This window comes from Lissotriton helveticus, chromosome 10, assembly GCF_964261635.1.
Source record: "Lissotriton helveticus chromosome 10, aLisHel1.1, whole genome shotgun sequence".
Lineage (NCBI taxonomy): Eukaryota > Metazoa > Chordata > Amphibia > Caudata > Salamandridae > Lissotriton > Lissotriton helveticus.
This window is the reverse complement of record NC_136071.1, coordinates 1,167,047,570-1,167,069,065: the sequence shown is the minus strand read 5'-3', so window position 1 is coordinate 1,167,069,065 and position 21,496 is coordinate 1,167,047,570. Positions and strand designations below refer to the sequence as shown.

General features: G+C 47.7%; 1 protein-coding gene across 2 annotated transcripts in view; it reads left to right on the top strand.

Moving 5' to 3' along the window:
- Positions 1–21,496, top strand: part of KAT2B (lysine acetyltransferase 2B) — a 296,390-nt gene that overhangs the window by 167,447 nt on the left and 107,447 nt on the right. For both annotated transcript variants that reach the window (XM_078663996.1, XM_078663997.1), the window contains exons 7-8: positions 13,565–13,671; positions 19,288–19,413. In XM_078663996.1, the coding sequence (XP_078520122.1) occupies positions 13,565–13,671; positions 19,288–19,413 (233 nt within the window). The remainder of the gene's footprint in view (positions 1–13,564; positions 13,672–19,287; positions 19,414–21,496) is intronic.

The following is a 21,496-nucleotide window of genomic DNA, read 5'->3' as shown; positions in this document are numbered from 1 at the left end:
ATGCCTTGCAGCTACTCCCCCTTTGCTTGCGCTCCTCACCTGGGTCTAGCTCTGGCTGCTGATTGCTGTTTTCAGTCTAGACTGTGGTCTCTCTGGGCTACAGTGATCCTACCTGCGTTTAGATGGGTCCCTGGTATTTTGTATGGGCCGTGGCTCGTGATGATAATGTGTAAAACCACCTTACTTACTAGATATTAAGGTTTTGCCAAGTTCAACAACCCACTTGTTCTTGCCAGGTAGAGCTGTGTGGCCCTAACCCGATAAATGGCAGTCCAGGACATCATCTCCTCTGTTCATCTCCCCTGTTAGCCCGACCCAGCTAACAACAAAGTCTGTAGCCTAAGTTACTTCTAACTAAAAGCACATATCTTTCTGCAGCCCTCACCAAGACTTCTGTCCTAATGAGAGCAGCCCTTGAACCAAGAGTGAGGGAAGCCTTCCCTCCTCCAGCTTGTAGCCTCAGCCGTTAAGGAATATATCCCCTACTTAAAAGGCTGCAGACCATCGTCACTGTGGTTTTGCAGATCCCTGAATCCGCATCCACGCACTTTCAAAGGCTAGCAACAGAAATGAAGAAAGGAGAACACAACTCGCCTTGTACGAGGATCAGAAATACCATTAGCTTTGGTTTAAGAGGTCACATTATCTTTTAACTCTGTTAACACTCTTAAAACGAACCCTGGGTTGTCACCCTTGGTTCAGCGCTCAGTTGCATCCTGGCTAGGTTTGCCCCATGCAAGTGCCCTCTGGTACAGGCACTCATACAGAGGGAGGGAGAACTGGCTGAAACTGTGGTAATGGATTCTAATCATTTTGGCATCACGAAGCAGCTGAACCTTTGGTGCTTTGCAGAGTTTGACTAATATGCTAGAGATAGCACAACTGAACGTTTTGGGCAGTGTAGTCTAAATTCTGAGAGTAAGCACAGAAATTAGTCTGTTAAAGTTTCTTCTAAGAAATGTCTAGGGTCAGTGGGAGTTTAAATCTAGGGAATTGACTGGTGTTAGGTGAAAAGTGGTGTTCTGGTATTCAACGTTTCATCTACAGTCACAAATTTATTTTATCTTATTCAGGAGTTTTATATAGCGCTAGCCAGACCCGGAGGTATCGGAGCAATTTACAGCCTTAACATTCATATGATACAGTAATACGTACAGTGCCTCAGACCCTTTGCATAGTCTCGTCATAAAGATCAACGTGTCATTCGTGAGATAAATAATCATAATAGTCTGTACATTGTCTCAAGTCGGTTCACGTGTTGTCGCCACAAAATTACAGTGCCTTATGATGGGATTGGATCCGTTTGGGGGGGTTCGGAGGAGGTAGTCCTGAGGAGAGTGAGCTAGAGGTCATATTGTCAAAGTCTCTGTGTGTTGTTGCGGGAGGGCTCCTGTGATTAGGCTGTACCTATCCATTCGGGAGAGATCGCTTGAGGAGGAGGTCTTTGAGATGCCTTTTGAAATTTGAGTAGGAGGGGTTAGTCCTGATATGGACTGGTATGGAGTTCCAGATTTTGGCCGCATTTCCTGCAAAGGAACTGGATGCGTTTTTTTTTTTGTGGGTTTTCAGAGGGATAAGGAGTAAGGTGTTGGTACTCCTTAGGCTTCTTGTCTGACCAGCCTTCTGGAGTTTGGAGGCAAGGCTGATTTCAAACCGTACCCACATGATTTGATAATTCAACCAATGTTTTGTGATTTATGAAGTCTGTTGTGTAAGCACTGCAAAATTGTCGAATTGGGAGGAATTCCCATTCTTTTTTTTTTAATCATTTTTATTATGTAACAACATTACAATCATGTCATCATCGGTCATCACACCCTTCCCACCCACCCCCCTCCCACCGATCATCACCATTAAAATCAATATAATCTCTTCCAATTCTAGGAGCCTCACCAGTGGTCTTCCAGGGCCAGAGTCTATGTTGACAAAATGGCCTTCCTCAGAGTCCGTGGTTAGTGGCACTTAGGATAAGCGCCAACTCTTTGAGCACAACCTCTATGAAACGAAATTCGTTTCTGTGTTCAATGCACGTAGTGTCAAAATGAAGTTTAAACCAAAATCGTATCAAGCTTCATTCATGTTTTATTCACATGAGTTTTTTATCGTTCGTCATGCAGTTTCATTCCAATAATTCATGTCTGAAATCCACTTTAGTATATGCATAACATCATCTTTTCCCAATGCATTTCGGACACAACGGTCCTTCATCAGGGAATCCTGAAAAACAATAATCCAATATAAGTATGGTCCACCGTGATCACATCAAACATATAAGTACATGCAGGCATATCCATTGTTAAGTTGAGTAATTAATAAAGCAACGTTAAAACCCATAACCAGAATATGTAATCATCAAATGCGTTTTTTCTTGAAGGTGCATAAATGAATCAATGAATTATAAGTTATCCGACAGGTCAAATGAACCCAGTGTCATAATAAAGAGTGCCCAAACAATTCAACGGTACTCGTTCGTATCCAGACCATGTGCGTAGTGTGACCACCATTAATACCCAAAATCTAACACAATCATGCAAGCCTCGTGGAGCAAAGAACTTACAGATAAAGTAGAGCAAGATCCCGCGTCTCACTCGTGTGCCCTTCGCCGGTGAATGCAAACAATGTGTTCCGTATAAACGGAAGTGAGTAAAGTAAAACCAAAAGTATGAAAAGCGGACTTCCCACGTGGCGGCCATCTTACAGAGGTACCGAAGAGTGGTGAAACAAAACCTTAGAATCGATTAAGTAAACAGTGCATCAACAACATAAAGATCCAGTCTCAAACTTAAAATAACGATTATATCCATAGTATAAAAGTTCTTACAAAATGGGGTAAAACGTGACGGTTCGTTACTCGAACTAATAGAATCAATGAAACAGAAAATGTTGTTATGAACATGGTTCTCTACAGATAACATGTAAATTCCATCCGGTCATTAAGACCGGACGGTTTCATGGATCTTAATGACCGGATGGAATTTACATGTTATCTGTAGAGAACCATGTTCATAACGACATTTTCTGTTTCATTGATTCTATTAGTTCGAGTAACGAACCGTCACGTTTTACCCCATTTTGTAAGAACTTTTATACTATGGATATAATTGTTATTTTAAGTTTGAGACTGGATCTTTATGTTGTTGATGCACTGTTTACTTAATCGATTCTAAGGTTTTGTTTCACCACTCTTCGGTACCTCTGTAAGATGGCCGCCACGTGGGAAGTCCGCTTTTCATACTTTTGATTTTACTTTACTCACTTCCGTTTATACGGAACACATTGTTTGCATTCACCGGCGAAGGGCACACGAGTGAGACGCGGGATCTTGCTCTACTTTATCTGTAAGTTCTTTGCTCCACGAGGCTTGCATGATTGTGTTAGATTTTGGGTATTAATGGTGGTCACACTATGCACACGGTCTGGATACGAACGAGTACCGTTGAATTGTTTGGGCACTCTTTATTATGACACTGGGTTCGTTTGACCTGTCGGATAACTTATAATTCATTGATTCATTTATGCACCTTCAAGAAAAAACGCATTTGATGATTACATATTCTGGTTATGGGTTTTAACGTTGCTTTATTAATTACTCAACTTAACAATGGATATGCCTGCATGTACTTATATGTTTGATGTGATCTCGGTGGACCATACTTAGATTGGATTATTGTTTTTCAGGATTCCCCAGATGAAGGACCGTTGTGTCCGAAATGCATTGGGAAAAGATGATGTTATGCATATACTAAAGTGGATTTCAGACATGAATTATTGGAATGAAACTGCATGACGAACGATAAAAAACTCATGTGAATAAAACATGAATGAAGCTTGATACGATTTTGGTTTAAACTTCATTTTGACACTATGTGCATTGAACACAGAAACGAATTTCGTTTCATAGAGGTTGTGCTCAAAGAGTTGGCGCTTATCCTAAGTGCCACTAACCACGTATTGATTACAACACCTTCTCGTCAGGGGGTGATATCTTTGAGGCACACCACAGGTTACTTAACCTATTTACAAATGAGGAGTGCGTGACCCACACAGTGAACGTACTTCCTCAGAGTCCCCCATCAAGTCCATGGTATCGTCGCCATTTGCCCCAGACTCTGCCAAATTTCTTAGGGCATCCCCTTGCCTTATAGGTGACCCTTTCAGCTGCCATATATAGGTCCAGACCTCTCCGCCATTCCTCCAGCTGTGGCGGTACAGCCACCCGCCATTTCCTTGCCACATCTCTCTTAGCTAACACCAAAGCCAGGACCAGGAAAATCAATAGCGGGCGAGCGAGGTCCACATCATTAGTCATGCTCAACAGAACCAGTTTAGGGTCTAACGTCAGAGAGGTCTCCAGCACCTCCCCTAGTTCTCTCAAGACCTCCGCCCAGTAGGCCTGAATTGTCGGACAGGACCATATGGTGTGGTAGAAGTCCCCCCCCCATCCCGTCCACATCTCAGGCAGTTCGTATCTCCAGCCCTTCCCATTTTGTACAGGCGCACCCTAGGATATTGTATTGGATAAGCCTCAGCCTGGATTTAATAGCTACTTCTCTTGGATGCATTAGCACCGTGTCCCAGTCCACTGTGTCCATTTCCCCTACCTCGGACTCCCACTTCCTTCTAAGGGTACCCAGGTCGTCAGATATGTTATTCATTAGTGTTCTGTATGTGAGCGATACCGCCCTTTCCGGAATTTGTTCCTGCATGAGGCGGCCCTCCAGAGGTGCATATTCAGGGAGTGTTCCTACCGGGATCCCCTCCGCCCGCCAGGCATGTCTCAATTGTGCATATTTAAAATATTGGGTGTGATGCAGTTAAAATTCCGTCCTCAGAGCTTGAAATGACTTAAGTTCCCCCTTTGCGGTCACGTCCCCTAGCGTCGAAATCCCTATGTCATCCCACCTCTGGAACCCCTTCAGTTTACTCACTTCCTGCAGCCAGGCACAATGCCACAACGTTGTCGGACTAGTCGGTTTCCTCTCCCAACCTATACTCTTGGTCGCTAGGTTCCAGACCGTCAGGGTAAGCCTAGTGGCTGACAGCAAACACCCTTTCCCTTTGCCCCCATACAAATAGTAATTACATGGACGAGTGGCCATACTAAGTCTCTCAAGGGCGTACGTAGGGTGCGTAGCCGTGGCGTGAAGCCAGTCGTTAATGGGCACCAGGTGTTCTGCCCAATAGTAGGCCTCGACATTAGGGAGTGAGATCCCTCCACTATATTGATGCCGTTGGAGGGTCGTCAATGCCACCCGTGGCTGCTTACCCAACCACAGAAAGGACCTCAGTTCCACATTTATTTCCAGAAACACCCTACGTGGAAGGGGGTAATACTCGTTTTGGAATGCGTACAGTAGCCTCGGCAGTGTCATCATTTTAAACATGGCCGCACGACCCAGGATTGTAAGAGGTAGCAGCCTCCACCGGTTCGCATCTTCAATAAAAATTCTTACTATCCGTCGAATATTCCTGTCATAGGAGCGGCCGCTATCAAGCGTCACAAACACCCCAAGGTAAGTAAAGCCCTCACTGGTCGTCTGCAGACTCTCTGGAAGGTCCGTCCATCGCTCCTGGCTCCTGGGATCATATAGTACCGACTTGTGCCAGTGTATCCGATATCCTGCATGTGCTACGTACTTCTCCAGCTCTGAGAACAACGCAGGTATCGTAATATCTGGGTGCGTAATATATAGGAGGACATCGTCCGCATACAGTGATATTTTTTCCTCTGCGGTATCCGTCGGCCCCAGTTTGAAACCCCTAATGTCCGCATTTTGTCGGATCGCCCCCGCGAGCACCTCAATAGTTAGCGCGAAGAGCAGAGGGGACAGGGGGCACCCCTGTCTGGTCCCCCTCCTCACCGGGAAGTCCCCGGATAAGACCCCATTAACTCTAACTTTAGCTCTAGGATCCGTGTACAACAGTTGTACCCACTTCCGGAATTTGGGACCAAAGCCGAACCGCACCAGGACTCCCTCTAGAAAAGGCCAGTGAACTGCATCAAACGCCTTTTCGGTGTACAGAGACAAAAACCAGTGAGGGTCCCGTCTCTTGCCCGCCTCCTGCAACCAGTTGTGAGTCCGTCTGAGGTTCAATCTGGTAGCCCTGTCTGGAAGGAAACCCGTTTGATCCAGGTGAACTAGCCCTGGTATTACCTTCAATAGTCTAAGGGCTAGAATGGTCGCCAACAGCTTCACTTCTATGTTCAAGAGAGAGATGGTGGCGATACGACGAACATTCTTCTGCCGGTTTACCCTCCTTATATATCGGGATTATTGTGGCCCTACGGAGGTCTGGTGGCAGTTTCCCCTCTTGCACTGCCTCTTCAAAGAGTCTTAGCAGATGACGGGCCAATAAGTCTGCAGTTCGCTTAAAAAATCCCGCAGGGAACCCATTTGGGCCAGGGGACTTTCCCGCCCGAAGCATAGCCAGGGCAGCCTTAACGTCGTAGAGCGTGATGTCAGCCTCCAGTTCATGGAGGTCCTCGTCAGTTAATACTGAGAGGTCAATATGTGCCATGTACCGTAGAGCATCCTCTTGTGTCCCCAAATCCCTGGCGTTGTAGAATAATTTGTAGTGTGCAGCAAAGGCCCCTGCAATCTGACCATCTGACCTCACCAGGTTCCCCTGAGTGTCCCTGACCTGCTCTACCTACCTGGCATCCCTTTCCTTCCTACTGAGCCACACCAGCAACTTTCCTGATTTGTCCCCCACATCGTATAGACGATGAAGTGTCGCCAGCGCCTGTGTTTTAGCCTCTCCCGTTACCATGTCCCTATATTGGCTCTGCACATCCTTCAGTCTCCTGAGGGTCCCTGGGGTTCTAGTAAGCAGGTATTCCCTCTCCAGGTCCAGTATCTGGGCTTCTAGTGACCAAATTTCCCTAGCCTCCTCCGCCAGTCTATTCTGCGCCCTATCTCGGAGGACCATCTTAAAGGCCTCCCAGAAGACCACTCTTGATGAGACCAAGCCCTCATTTTCGGCTATATAAACTTTCACGTCGGCCCTGAGACCTCGCAGTATGGCCGCATTTTGTAGGTCTCAGGCTGTCAACCTCCAGGACCCTCTCCTCCCTATCCTTCCCCCCACCCGCGCCAGGAGCGGTGAGTGGTCCGAAATCCCTCTCGCTTTGTACTCGGCTAAGTCATCTATCGTCAGGACATGTCGGGCAAGAAAAATATAGTCCAGTCTAGAGTAGGCCCTGTGGGCGCCCGAAAAGAAGGAGTAGGCCCTAAGTTCTGGATGCAGCCATCTCCATACATCAGTCAGTCCAGGGTGGTGATCGTCTTCTAAAGTAGGGTCGGGGTCGGGTCTCTAGTCCTGTCTCCTGTCCTGTCGTGTCGTGTGGAGGGACCATCACGTCGTTGAAGTCTCCCCCTAGCACCTGTAGGGTATCTGACGTATTAAGAAAGATCATGAAACAATTAGAGAGAGAGAGGGTAAGAGGCACTCTTATTCCCCCTGGTTAGGTATGCAAAACAAAGGAAGAGTGTCATATGCAACGAAGTCTGTGTAGAGACACAGAGGCAGAGACTGTGAAAAGGACTATAGAAAGATACCCTCTTGTAGACACATTGGAAACCTTCAAGGGATTTATAGGAAGCCCTCACTCACCAACCTGGTTGGTGACATGCTTCATCATCCGGCCCACCAGGAGAAGCCGAGTGCCTCCCTGGTGTGCTACAACGCCAGATTACTGCAGAGCTGGATTTATTGACAGTGATGTGAAAAGTGATGTTAAAAACGTCTAATACTGTACCAACCAAAATGATTTATTTACTGGTCAGTTTAGACATGGTTAAAAAGGTATGTGTGGAAAAACTACCACTGATTATGATGGGAGTTTCCACTTAAAGTGGGGTCAACATGTTTCTGCCCTGTATAAGTGTAAGAATTACGTGGGCATTCGTCAGGACCGTGTAGCGTGTACCTTGGCGGTATGGGCGCGCTAAGGCCCACCCTGACCAAAGGACGTGAAAGTTAAAAATTGTGCTATGTGTAAAAAAAAAGGGGTGCAAAACAAAACACAAACCACAAGTTGTGGGATTTACCTCCACTCAGAGGAACCTGTATAGTTTGTGTAGTAAAAGATCCACGCCCCATGGGTCTCGGGAGGGGGGTGGAGGCGAAAATGGCACACTGCCCGCAACGCCTAGCACCCTCTTGGCACCTAGCTACTCCTGCTCCGGACCCCGTGGGGTCCTCTGAGTGGAGGTAAATCCCACAACTTTTGGTTTGTGTTTTGTTTTGCACCCTTTTTTTACACATAGCACAATTTTTTACTTTCACGTCCTTTGGTCAGGGTGGGCCTTAGCGCGCCCATACCGCCAAGGTACACGCTACACGGTCCTGACGAATGCCCACGTAATTCTTACACTTATACAGGGCAGAAACATGTTGACCCCACTTTAAGTGGAAACTCCCATCATAATCAGTGGTAGTTTTTCCACACATACCTTTTTAACCATGTCTAAACTGACCAGTAAATAAATCATTTTGGTTGGTACAGTATTAGACGTTTTTAACATCACTTTTCACATCACTGTCAATAAATCCAGCTCCGCAGTAATCTGGCGTTGTAGCACACCAGGGAGGCACTCGGCTTCTCCTGGTGGGCCGGATGATGAAGCATGTCACCAACCAGGTTGGTGAGTGAGGGCTTCCTATAAAACCCTTGAAGGTTTCCAATGTGTCTACAAGAGGGTATCTTTCTATAGTCCTTTTCACAGTCTCTGCCTCTGTGTCTCTACACAGACTTCGTATTAAGAAGGATGTCCGTGATCCCCTTAAATGTAGCCGCCTGTAATTTAGGGGGGGCATAAACCGAGACAATCTTGTACTCCTGCCATCTCCAGGTCCCCCTCACTCCCACATACGTCCCCTGAGGATCAGTCCATACCTGCGTTGTTCTAAATGGTGGGTCCTTCTTAATCAGTATGGCCACCCCCCTAGAGCCTTTAGTGAATCCCGCGTGTGCAAGAACTTTGTACTTCCCTCTAGCCTGAAAGCCACATTTGGTGCCCTGGAGGTTCGTTTCCTGCAGCAGGATTATATCCGGGCCCACCCGTTTCACGTAGGCATTCACTAGGCCCCTTTTAATTTTACTGCCGAGACCGTTCACGTTCCATGTTAATATCTTAAGACCCCCTGGATCCTGTGATGTATCTACATGGTTAACAGACATCGTGCCCCAAGTCCTGGTGTGCGGTGCATAAACTCGGTGTCAACAGTGCGCCAGGGACGCAGGTGTGCATGACCTTTTCGACATGTCCCATCTCCCCCTCCCTTCCCCAACTCTCCTCCCCAACCTCCCTTCCCCCTTCGCCCCCCCTACATAGCAACCCGTAGAACAAGCATAACTCCCCCCTTGCCTCCCCCCCTCCCCACCTCCCTCACCCGTCAGTCTCATCCTCGTCAAAGATGGGATAACGGACTTCCAGGCGGAGAAGGTCTGTCCCCCTCCCCAGGTTCACCCCCTACAAACCCACTCTAAACAGTGTATCTGGCAAATATGGAAAGATAGCTTCTCCTACAAAATCTACTCTCATATATATTATAGTCAAAAATCTGTAACAGCAGTGCTTATAAGGTGTGAAACAACTTGCGTGCTTCCGGACTATGAGCCGGTATCAAGTCCATCCAGAGTGTCTTCTTATTCAGGCGTCAGAGTCCTGCTCCAGTTCGTTAATTGCCGCCACTAACGGATGTATCGACTGGTCCTCTAGGTCCTCACTTCCCGAGGTGACCCCCCCCATGCCGCCCTCTCCTTTTGAGCGGGCATTCTGACTGCCGAGGTTGGGGGCACTTGGGCCCTGTTGTCGTTTGCCAGCCGGACTCTGCATGGGATAGGGCGTCGCGGTCACCCTCTTGGAACTCCGCGTTCTCCGCTGCCGTTGTGTCTTCGGGGACTCCCACTGATTCCCAGCAGCGGTCTCCTCCTCCGTCGCACCTCGCATCTCTCCCTCTCGCCTCCGTAGAGGCGGGCGTTCCTCCAACCACTGCCATGCATCCTCGGGTGGGTGAAAAAGTACGTTTTCTCCTTATAAATGACTTTGGCCGGGAAAAGCAGCATATATTGGATCCGCAGGTTTCTTAACTTAGCCTTTACCGCGTCGAAGGAGCGCCTCTGTTTCTGCACCTTCCGACTGTAGTCGGGGAAGATCATGATCTGTGAGTTCTCCATACGGATCTCCCCCAGTTTTCTGGCCTCGCGTAATATCACGTCCCGGTCCGTAAAGTTCAGGAATCGAGCGATGACCACCGCGGTCTCGCTCCCACCAAGGGCTTCGCAAGGAGCGCCCGATGTGCCCTCTCGATCACAAAGCAGTTTGGGAATGTCGCCTTTGGCAAGGTCTGCAACAGCCACGTGCGCAGGAACTCCACCATATTGGACCCTTCGATTCCTTCCCTAAAACCAACAAAGCGGAGGTTGTTGCGTCGGGCCCTATTTTCCGCGTCATCGACCTTCCACTGTAGCTGGTTGTGCGAGGCCCGGAGCTCTTTCACATCCTTCTGTAGGGAGTGGATTATGTCTTCCGCCTAGTCTCAGCCTTGGTCACCCTCTCCGTGAGATTGCTAAAGTCTTGTCGCAGTAGCGTGACTTCAGAGCCCACTTCCCCAATCTTGACCTCTAGAGCCGCGCGTGATGCCTGTATGTTTTCCCTTGACGCTTGTATGGCCCCCATCAGGAGAGCCGTGTCCGAACGTGGACCCACGGCGTCTGCGTCTGTCGCAGGGGGTGCCGTCGCATAGCGATCCAGTGTGCCCTGGCGTGGGGCCTTGAGGGCCGCTTCCTTCTTGCCCATTTTGTTTTCCCAGGGCATCTACCGGGTCAGCGGGGGCCTCACTGGCTACTTCCCACCCCCTACTTTGCTGCCCCGGGGCCCGATCTCCGGCGCACCTGGTCGATCTTGTCTCCGCCGCGCCAGGCACGGGTGCCCTCTTGTGTAGCAGGGCCTCCGGCGTCTCTCTTCTCAGGGTGGGTCCGGGCCAGTGACCCTCCGCGCGCCAGGCAGGCAAGGGGAGGGATGTCCTGGGCACAGGCCCAAATGCCCCTCTTTCCCGGATCCTAGGCCGGGCCTCACTTGTTGTCGGCCGTAGTCTCCCACTTGGCTGGTGAGTGGCACTCCCCTCGGGTTGCCAGCACCTCGGAGGCCTCCGCGCGGTGATCTCAGCCAAAGGCCTCCTCCGGCACCAGGCCCCGTCTCCTCACCCCAGGCCGATAGGTCCACACAAGGCATGTTGCCCTTGATCGGCGCGGGGCACCCCTTTCTCCGCGGGGGTCAATCGAATGTCCCAGGCTCCATTATTAGGTAGTCCGGCCGGTCGGCCCGGCGTCGGCACTCCCCCACTCCTCCTAACGGACTCGCCTCCTCAGCCCCGGGCCTCCGCCGCAGCTCCCACCTCTAAGGCAGCTTGCCGGTGTTCCGTCTCTGGGGCGCCAGTGTTCTCTCGCCCTCCGCCGGGTTTCGGCAAGTTGCCCTGGAGCTCCGGACCTCTCGCTCGCTCTCCTCGCCGACCCGCCAGCGCGTCGCTCGCGGCTCCGCCTCAGTCCGTCAGGGCTGCCTCTGCATCCCTCCGAGGGGCCGCGGTTCTCAGGCGAATTGCGGTGCTTTGCGGACCCTCGTTACCGGCTCCACCTGTGCCCACTGCATTGTAGGATACTTCGATCGCTTGTGGCGGCAGTTAGGGGTTCTCTGGACGGCCATATGTACGTCGGGTCTGGTCGGCTCGCCGGAGCTTCGATTGCTCCCGACTTACTACCCATGCTGTTGGCCACGCCCCTCACGAATTCCCATTCTTGATCAGGAGAATGATAACCATCTGTAAAAAAGTTCTGTTCCCCAAACTATTCTGTGTAGTCATCAACTGAACCTTTTGGATTCCCAAGTAGTCGTTTCGAGACCTTGACTCTCTCCTAGGGACGTGTGTCCGATTATTGGTTAGAACTAAATAAATAAAATGTACCAGAATATATTTGGCATATGAACGGCACATCAAATTAACCTCTTGTGGGCTGAATGTATTCGGCCACTCCGCAGCAACACTGGGTGGGTTTGTTTGAAGTGTTAGATCAGAGAAAATAGGCAGGGTAGAATTGACAATGTTCACGCCATAATGAGAAAGTACCAGAGTGACATTGATGCTGTTAGTGTTAAGGGTGTGGGGCGGTGTCAATCGATTGACAGGTGACTGGGGTCCCTCTGTTACACTCTGTCTGGTTAGACAATTTTCTGTACATTTGGGTGCATTTCATTGGATTAGCAATGTACTCTTTGGGTTCAAGTGGGCTGACTAAAACCGGTAACATTTTTGATAACTAAGTGTTTACGACCAATGGAAACTTTACTACGCTTTGACACAGGAGAGGCCTTCAGATATATATACAGCTTTGGCACTTTCTGTGATGTAATTGGAAGGGCGTTTTGCTAACGACCACCGCCCACCACCCCCCAAGAGAACTTTGTTAAATATTTTAAGGAAAGGTGAAGGTCGTAGTAGTGCCAAAGACTGTGGTTGGGTGTCCTTTGGACATCTAAGTTTAATCGGATATATGCAATTCTGAATTAGGCTCCGAGTTGACAGATGTACAATGGGTCTAACGCTGCAACTTTGTAAGGCTGGTAAGCCGATCTTGTAAGGTTGGTTTCCATAGTGTTAAATATGTCTAAGGGTAACATAAATAGGACGTGAATGAGCACCGGTAGCATAATTTGGAACAGTTGTATCTAGGAAGATCACCATATCTGTGATCCAGAATATCAAATGAAACTTAAATTGCTCTGGTTGAATTTAGATGGATGCAGAAGGAAGTATCTTAAGACGCTTTTCAAGAGCGACTACTGAATGTGTCCGATATCAAAGATCAAATCCTGTTGAATGTTGCAAGGAAGGATTGTAGAGATATTGATAGTGTATGGAGTGGCTATCTAGATATTTAGAGAACTTTGGTGGCACCAGTGTGTCTGGGAGATCTGATTACACCTAGTGTCATTCTTGAATGATTGTGTTATTGCCTGAAGAGTGCCCTATCAGTGCAGATCATGAGACAAGACCCTGTGTGTGATAAAAACGATAAGTACCTCTGGTAGAAGCTATTCCTGGTGTTAATAATGAGTGAGAGTAGGAAAAGGATAAAGGAAGGTAGGCGGAAAAAGAGGAAGAGGCGTGCACATACTAAGAGGTGAATAGAACAGGTGGTCTTAAAAAAGATCACACATTTTGAGGATGTCTTCAGTTAGTGGAATGTGAGCTAGACCTTACCAGTAACAATGGCGAGCACTCTTGTACAATAAGTGTGTGTGTGTATTTTAAGAAAATAGGCTGTGTAAGTGTGACTTGCACATCTGGCTGCAACCCATACGTTTTTGTTCAGAAGGAGTCAATGGAATGTGATGCCGGAATCATATGGCACTGTTGTAACGTTGTAAGTGGCATATTTCACACCTCTCACACCTATTATTATTTGTTCGGTTTGGTCACGACTTTGTTAACAGTGCCAATTTAACTCATTGTGTCAATTCAAAATTCTTACAATGTGCACCTCCATGTTGTCTGCCCCTAGATTTCTTTCCATGTTGGAGGAAGAAGTGTACAGTCATAATTCTCCAATTTGGGATCCAGATTTTCCATCTCCATCTTCTCAGGGTGGTCAGCTGGGAATCCAAACAGGTAATTTGCACAGTACAATAAAGGATATGTCTTGGTAGCAAGAGAAGGCAGCTCAGAGATGTGCCAAACTACAGGCTCAGTAGGAATTGAAAAGCTATATAAATCTGATACAAATTCTAAGTTCATTAACTTTATACCTCCTCTGCAACTTTGCAGAATGAAATGTGTAAGTGATTTATATATTCATGTCTGATTTTTCCTATTAAACCAATACTTAGGCTGTTAAATCCCATTAAAGCCACAATATGGTAACGCACAATATGCACTGCAACATCCAAGTAACAGTCCACTTCAAACAAGATTGTGCTGATGCCCTCTGGGTGTACGCACCTCTAAAGGGCTGGGCTTTTGATTTCTGATTCTCAGTTCCCTTTTTTCTTACAGAACATGCAGTGTGTTGAACCATTATGTTCTAGGCATGTGTGGCTGTATATTCATATACTGTGCATACTCCTGCCATCTAGTGTTGGGTCCGGATGCGTGCAAGTTTTTCTTCGAACAAGACTTCCCAAGTTATGAGGTATGGTGACTCCACCTATTGCTGGTAATGCGCATGGGCATCAGCTCCATTGTTAGATTGTTTTCTTTCTGCCGCTGTGTTCGGACGTGCATTACTGAGCTCCAGATTGACACTCATGGTGATTTCTTGGTGCCGCCTTAGTTCCTTTCCTTTCCCTTCCATTGCTATTGTTGTTTTGTGCGTTATCCTTTATTGCATCGAATCAACACGTGGGTCAGGGATTGGAACAACTTTGACGCCACCCGGTTGGGGCCTTGCTCTTCAGGGCCTTCATTATCCTTTGTTCACGGCAAACATGTCTTGCCTGTTATGGAATGGATGCCTTTCCGCTACTGTCCACGGTGTTGTGCCAAATACTCCAGGACCGATCTACCCAGGTCTTCAACCTCTGTTTCTCCCCAGAGCAAGAGGAGGCCTCATGGGGCGCCTGCCTCACCTTTTGTTAGACGAAAACCCTTTGCTATGATCAGGCTTGAAGTCTTGAAATATCGCAGAGGAGTGACGACTTTATTCCGGACATCTTTGGTACTCAACACCTTGAGGGTGAGTCCCAGTTAGAGCCATCAGCTGCCAAGAAAGAAGCCTTCTCACCAGAGCCCAGCTTTGGTTCCGACCAGTAGATAGAGGACTTACTTTGAGTTCTGACCCGCCTCCCCTGCACCGATCCCACTCTGAGCACCCTTTACTAAGGGGACAGACATCCAACCTCAAAGCCTGCCAACAGGCTTCTTGTCCTCTGTTGCTTTCCAGGCCATCATCGGCACAGATTGCACACTTCAAACTCTGCATAGAAGGAAATTCTGAAGCATTCATTTGGCGTAGCCCACCCCCTCGACACTGGCAGCTTTTTTTGAGCAGCTCTCAGGACCAAATCCTTCTGCATTGAAGCCTCGTTCCTGGTCGATGATTCACATGCCGGCACCAAAGCACTCAACGTCGAAACATGCCTCCTCCGCCAGCTCTGTTGAACCAGTTCTACAGACTGGATGCATCCTTGACCAGGCACAGGCACAGGCACAGACCACGCTTGGCTCCACAGCCAAAGAGCAAGAGGAGACATGACATGACAAGGCAACCAGCCCTCCACCATTGCCTTACCCACCCCTCTCCTCCTCTTCCTTGCCCCTCTCAACCTGTTGACCCCCCTCTCCTTTCTCCTCTTGATTCACCACACTCAGTTTGGGGGCATAGTCCAGGGTACTCAGTGAACTCCTATCACAGGCATCCCCGTGATGATCCCTGGGATGATTATGATGTAGATCTTCCTGGGGACATGTACTCTGACCTTTATACCGCCCGTCACTCCCTCCAGATGACACTACCTCCTACCACGAGAGCCTAGCAAGGCGCCATCTTTTCACAAGGTGGAAATGCATAAAGACGCCATCGAGGAGGATTTCATGATGAAAACGCTCTCGTCCTTTCAGCACTGTATGCAGTACCTGCCAACGCTGAAGGGGATGTTCAAACCGGCTCCTAATATTTTCACGGAACCTGTTAAAGCCCGGGTGGTCTCCCCTATGGTGGTCAAAATATAGATTTCCTCTCCATCAGACCCGGTCTACATCAAAGGCCAACGCCCCCCTGACTCATTGGTAGTCCATACCACCCACAAACTGGCCTACGCACAAGGCACCGGCCAGATAAGAAAAATAAAATAATTGATGTGGCTGGAAAATAAGTCGCTGTTCAATTTGCACCTCACTGGAAAATTGGTAATTCAATTGGATTACATACTAGGTATGATTGACAGGACACACTGGGATGAAATGGAGGGGCTTCTCCAGCACCTCACAGATGAGTACCGCAAAAGGGGTCAAGAGTTGGTCTCTGAAGGCAAACTCATCTCAAATACCTCCATACACTGTGTCCTGCTGACATTTCCGCTCGTGACAATAATTCTAGCGTCCTCATCCGTAGGCATGCCTGGCTTCATGTCTCTGGCCTCAAGCCAGACGTTCAACAGCATCTTCTCAACCTGCCCTTCGATGGGGAACACCTCTTCGGACTGCAGGTTGATCAGATGCTGGAGAAGATCAATAAGGACACGGAGACCGCCAAGGCCATGGGCACCTTCAAACATCCTCCTCTTGTGTGGCCTTTTGGGGGCCCTTCTACAGAGGCACTTCCTCTGAGGATTCAACCTAGTTTCAACACCAACAGCCTCAACAGCTCTCCACTAGGGTTTACTTTGGTAACTTCCATGGTACCTACAGAAATACCAGCTTCTAAGGAAGAGGTAACAGTGGTTCCTGAAAGGAAGCTGCCCCCCAAACAGTGACTTACTGCACCCCCCACCCCCGATCGCCCAACACCTGTTGGGGGTCGACTCCAAGGGGTTTACCCCACATGGCAGATCACCTCAGACCAGTGGGTGTTAGATACCATACTCCATGGTTACTGTTTGGAGCTCACTTCCACTCCTTCCTACATCCCAGCCCGCCGACACATCCTCTCTCCATAACACCAATACCTACTTCGGGAAGAGGTAGACCCTCTCCTCCTCATGGGCACCATAGAGCCTGTGCTATCACTTCTGAAGGGCACAGGGTTGTACTCCCTCTGTTTTCTTATTCCCAAGAACGACGAGTCTCTCAGGACTGTTGTTGACAGCAGTGCAACAAGTGCATCCTTTCAGAGCATTTCCACATGGTCACTCTAGAGAATGTCATTCCCCTTACTGCAGCAAGGCGACTTCATGACTGCCCTCAACCTCAGGGACGCCTACTTTCACATTCTGATTCACCCAGCTCACCATTGCTACCTAAGGTTTCTGGTAAGTGGCAAACATTATTAGTTCAAGTGTCACTACTGTACCCAGAGTCTTTACAAAGTGTTTAGCAGTGGTAACTGTGCACCTGCGTCGCAAAGGCATCCACGTATTCACTTACCTACACTTCTGGCTGATCAAGAGCACAACTCACCAGTGATGCCAAGCAAACACACCCAGGCCACTATAAACCTCTTATACAATTTGGGTTTTATCATTAACGCCACCAAGTCCCACCTCCAACCCTTAAGATTCAGCCCTATTTAGGGTCAGTACTCAACTCAGTGGTGGGCATGGCCTAACCCAGTCCTGCAAGGGTGCAGGCCTTCCAAACTTTGCTTCCTTTTTTTCAGCCAGATCACCAGGTTACAGTCCGATCAGTCCTGTGCCTCCTCAGAATGATAGCCTCCTGCATTGCCATAGTCCCCCACACCAGGTTACACATGCACCCTTTGCAAGAATGCTTAATGTAACAATGGTGTCTAGCGGAGGGTCACTGTGAAGATCTAGTGTTGGTGAACAGCCACACCTGTCACTCTCTGCTTTGGTAGAACACCATCAACCTGTTACAGGGGTGTCCTTTCTCGACCCCGTTTTGCAAATCACCATTACAACGGACGCTTACCTGACTGGGTGTGGAGGGGCGCATTTGCAGGATTTCATTTCCAGGGTCAGAGGGCACCCTGTCACCAGGGACGCCTCATCAGTTACCTAGCACTGAAGGCCTTCCTTTGTCACATTGTGGGAAAGGTGTGCCTTATTTCGTACGAACAGCACGACTGTCATGTACGGACTACTAAAGCAAGCTGAACTCACTGTCCTCAGCTGTTGGCTTTATCCCAGAACATTTGGCGGTGGGCTCTCTGCCACAGAGTCCATCTGCTGGCAGAGTACCTTCTGAGAGTGAACAACAACTTTGTGAACCTCCTGAGCATGAAGCAGCAACAGGTCCACAAGTGGGAACTCCACCCGCAAGTCCTCCTCCAGTACTTCTGGCAGTGGGGATCTCCCGACATAGAACTCTTCGTCATTTCCAAAAACGCTAAATGCCCAAGCTTCGCGTTAAGGTACCCACAGCTCATGGGCAATGCACTATGGATGAACTGGTCAGGGATATTTGCCCAGTTTTTCTGCCTCTCCCATTACTTCTGGTCGTGGTTCAGAGACTTCAGATCCCGTATCCTGGTGGCTTCCTCATGGGCCAGACAGCCCTGGATCACCACCCTTCAAGATCTCTCTGTGGATTTGCACTAAAGGGATCCTGAACTAGCCAGACCTTCTCACGCAGAATGATGGAGAAATTATTATTAAAAGTATGTATAAAGCACACTATCATCCCGTACAGAATATCCATAGGGGATATTCCGGAAATCAGGCACCCCAACCCCAAAACGCTCACCCATGCGATTTTGCTCCTGAGGTCTTTGAGTTTGCCTATCTAAACCTTCCTTGGGAATGCATGGGCATTCTAAAGGAAGCTCACAGTCGCACTACCCGCACCTGCTCTGCAGTTAAGTGGAAACAATACCTCCACTACTGTTAAGCACGACACATAGACCCTGTGGAAGCAAGTGCCTAGGATACTGTGTGCAACCCTCTACGCTTACAAACCTGTGGACAAGCTTACACTTCCATTTGTCTTCACTTAGCTGTACTGGCTGTCTACCTTCAAAATGGGAAAAACATATTCCTCTTCAAGATCCCTGTTACTAAAGCTTTTATGGAAGGCCTGAAAAAAGTAATTCCTTCAAGGGTCCCCATCCTTGTAAGGTAACTAAACATTGTTTTCCATACTCATAGTCCCTCCTTTTGAGCCCCTCAATTCTTGCCCCCTTCAATTTCTTTTGTGGAAGGTGCCCTTCCTTGACGCTGTCCCCTCTTACAGTTTATGCACAGCATATGTATCTGCAGCTACACATGCCTCTAACGGAAAATGTTACTTACCCTGTAAGCCTCTGTTTAATGGCCTGTAGTGCTGTAGATTCACATGCACCCACCCTCCTCCTCCTCCTCCTCCTCCTCCTCCTCCTCCTCTTTACTTTTTTCCCTGCATGGTCCCTGCATGATCATCTCTCTTCTATATTGGTATGATCCATTTCCATCCTCACCCGCCGTGCAGAAAACAATCTAACAATGGAACTGATGCCATGTGCATTTCCAGGAGTCATCGTACCTTGAAAAGACTTACTTGAAGAAAAACAACTTGCACTCATCCAGGCCCAACGCTAGATGGCAGCAGTATGCACAGCACGTGAATCTACAGCAATACATGCCACGAAAAGATGCTTGTAGGGTAAGTAACATTTTCCTTCTTGTATGCTTCCAGTAATCAGTCCTCCGCCTGTGGTAAGGTCGGTGTCCAATTCTGCAAGCCCGGGATCTTTGGAGCAGCCCAGCAGTGGAAGCATGAGCCCAGTTTGCAAAGCGACATCTGGCCTCGAGACAAGCCTAGGTACTTGAAAGAATGTCTTGCATCAGTCTAAAATGAAGTTGCACTACTTACACTGTTGAAGTCCAGTTGTCAGTGGTATGAGGTTAGCCTCTTATTGCAGTAAAACATTGGAAGTCTTACTTTCTTCCAGTGATCTCACTTGGTAGATTTTGCATGACAAATATTTTAATGTAAATTTTATCTCTATCTCAGGAACACACAGTTGCTACGCTGTCTTTTCAACAAAGACTGTAGGAAAAAGTACCTGCACAAGATTAATTTTAGGTTGAATTAAACATCTCAGCCATGTGAGATGAGTCTAGACATTAAATAGATCTTTGACCATCAGGTGCTGTGTGGGGTGTCCTGTATACATGTGTATGTGAGTATGTATGTGTTTGTTTTTCTCCATCAAAGGGTTTTGTTTGAAATTCATACTGGTTCAGAATGCCTGTCTTTTTGCATCATCGGAACACCTTTTGACATATGTAAGAGGTAACCAAAACCCGGTTACAATTAAGTTGTACAACACTATAAAATGCATTAACCTGAAAGGCTATCTTGAAGTGTCTCCCTTCCCTAGAAACAAAGCTTGACTAAAGGGGCACTAAATCCTTATACTAGCATTATGCATCAAGTTACTTTAATGCCACTCCTGCAGCACTTCAAAGACTTAATAAACATCACCATAACAACCATTTTAATAATAGGACACTATCTGGCCTTATAAAAGACCGTGTCTCAGGGTCCTGCACCTCTTTAATTCGCGATGAAGCGAAACGTCTGACTTCATATTCACAACAGACTGTTCCAGCATTTCTTTTCCTCCCAATCCTTCATGATTGATTACCTCTGATATAAATAAAGTCAAACTGTAAATCTGTATCAAAACATAAACTTATCCTATAGTATATCTATGGCAACAAAATGTGCAAATTATCTATCTACATTCAAAACCATCAACTTAAGCTTTTAGACTTAAACCTCCTTTCTAGCTACTTTCCTTTAAACTCCTACTTGTGGGAGAGGTGTGAGGAATAATGCTAGCCTCAGCATCTTTAATAAAATCTGGATTCTGTCTGCATAATAATTGGAGAATTATCATTTGATTACCAGATCAGAGGCTAGCCTTATGCGTGATTAAAGCCTTTTAAAACTAAATTTGTCACATGCACCACTGGCCTGAAGTAGTGTTTTGCAAACACACCAGCACTTCCCAGTCAGCCACTTTCAGAATGTCTTCCTACCTTCTCCATGCCCTTAAAGTTCTACTTGACATGACTCCTTGGATAGAACAGGCCCTTTACTTCTCCAAATTCACACTTGCTTGTTCCATAATCACTGATCTATCTCGCAATCTTTGCAGTTTTCACAGCTTTGTAAGGTTTCACATATGCAATCAGCAAATGTTTTTCACCCTCATCTCAATTCTAACAACCCACTCTCATATACTTGCATACAGTCCAGCACACACAACTTATTACATTCTTCAAAACCTAGGAGAAGGGGTTTTTTAGGGTACAGGGAAAAGCTGGGCGCACAGCACACGTTAGTATGCAAGATAAGTAGGTTCGGGTGCAAGTAGGTGAGGGGACCAAGACCCTAAACCCCTCCAAGTGTGTGCAGAGCACACGCAATATACAAAAAATCAAGTACCAATTGCACACCAAATTACAGTAAAGACAAAGATGCCTCAATGGACACAAAGGAGCAATTAAAAAGTGGTCGAAACAGAGGAAGAAATGGATGTTGGATGACTCCTCTTTTATTGTGTGGATGGCCAGCCGACACGTGTTTCGTCGTCAAGTTGTGACAGTGCTTGCACGACTCATCAGGGCTGTGACTCGAAAAGGAAGGACCACAGGTCGCTTAGCCGGTGATACTTCCGACCCGGCCCTCGCTCGGGACCAGGTTATGGGTTTGCAGGTATACGATGTAGCTTCAGATCCAGTGGACGGATTGTCGAGAGGGGAATGCTCAATAAAGGAGACAGTGCTCCAAAATCCTGGAGTGCGTAGTGCCACTTGGTGATACGAGCATTCACATGAAAATATGGGGATATGAGTAATAAGTCCCGGTGGTGGCAGGCGAGAGATCGTCAGAT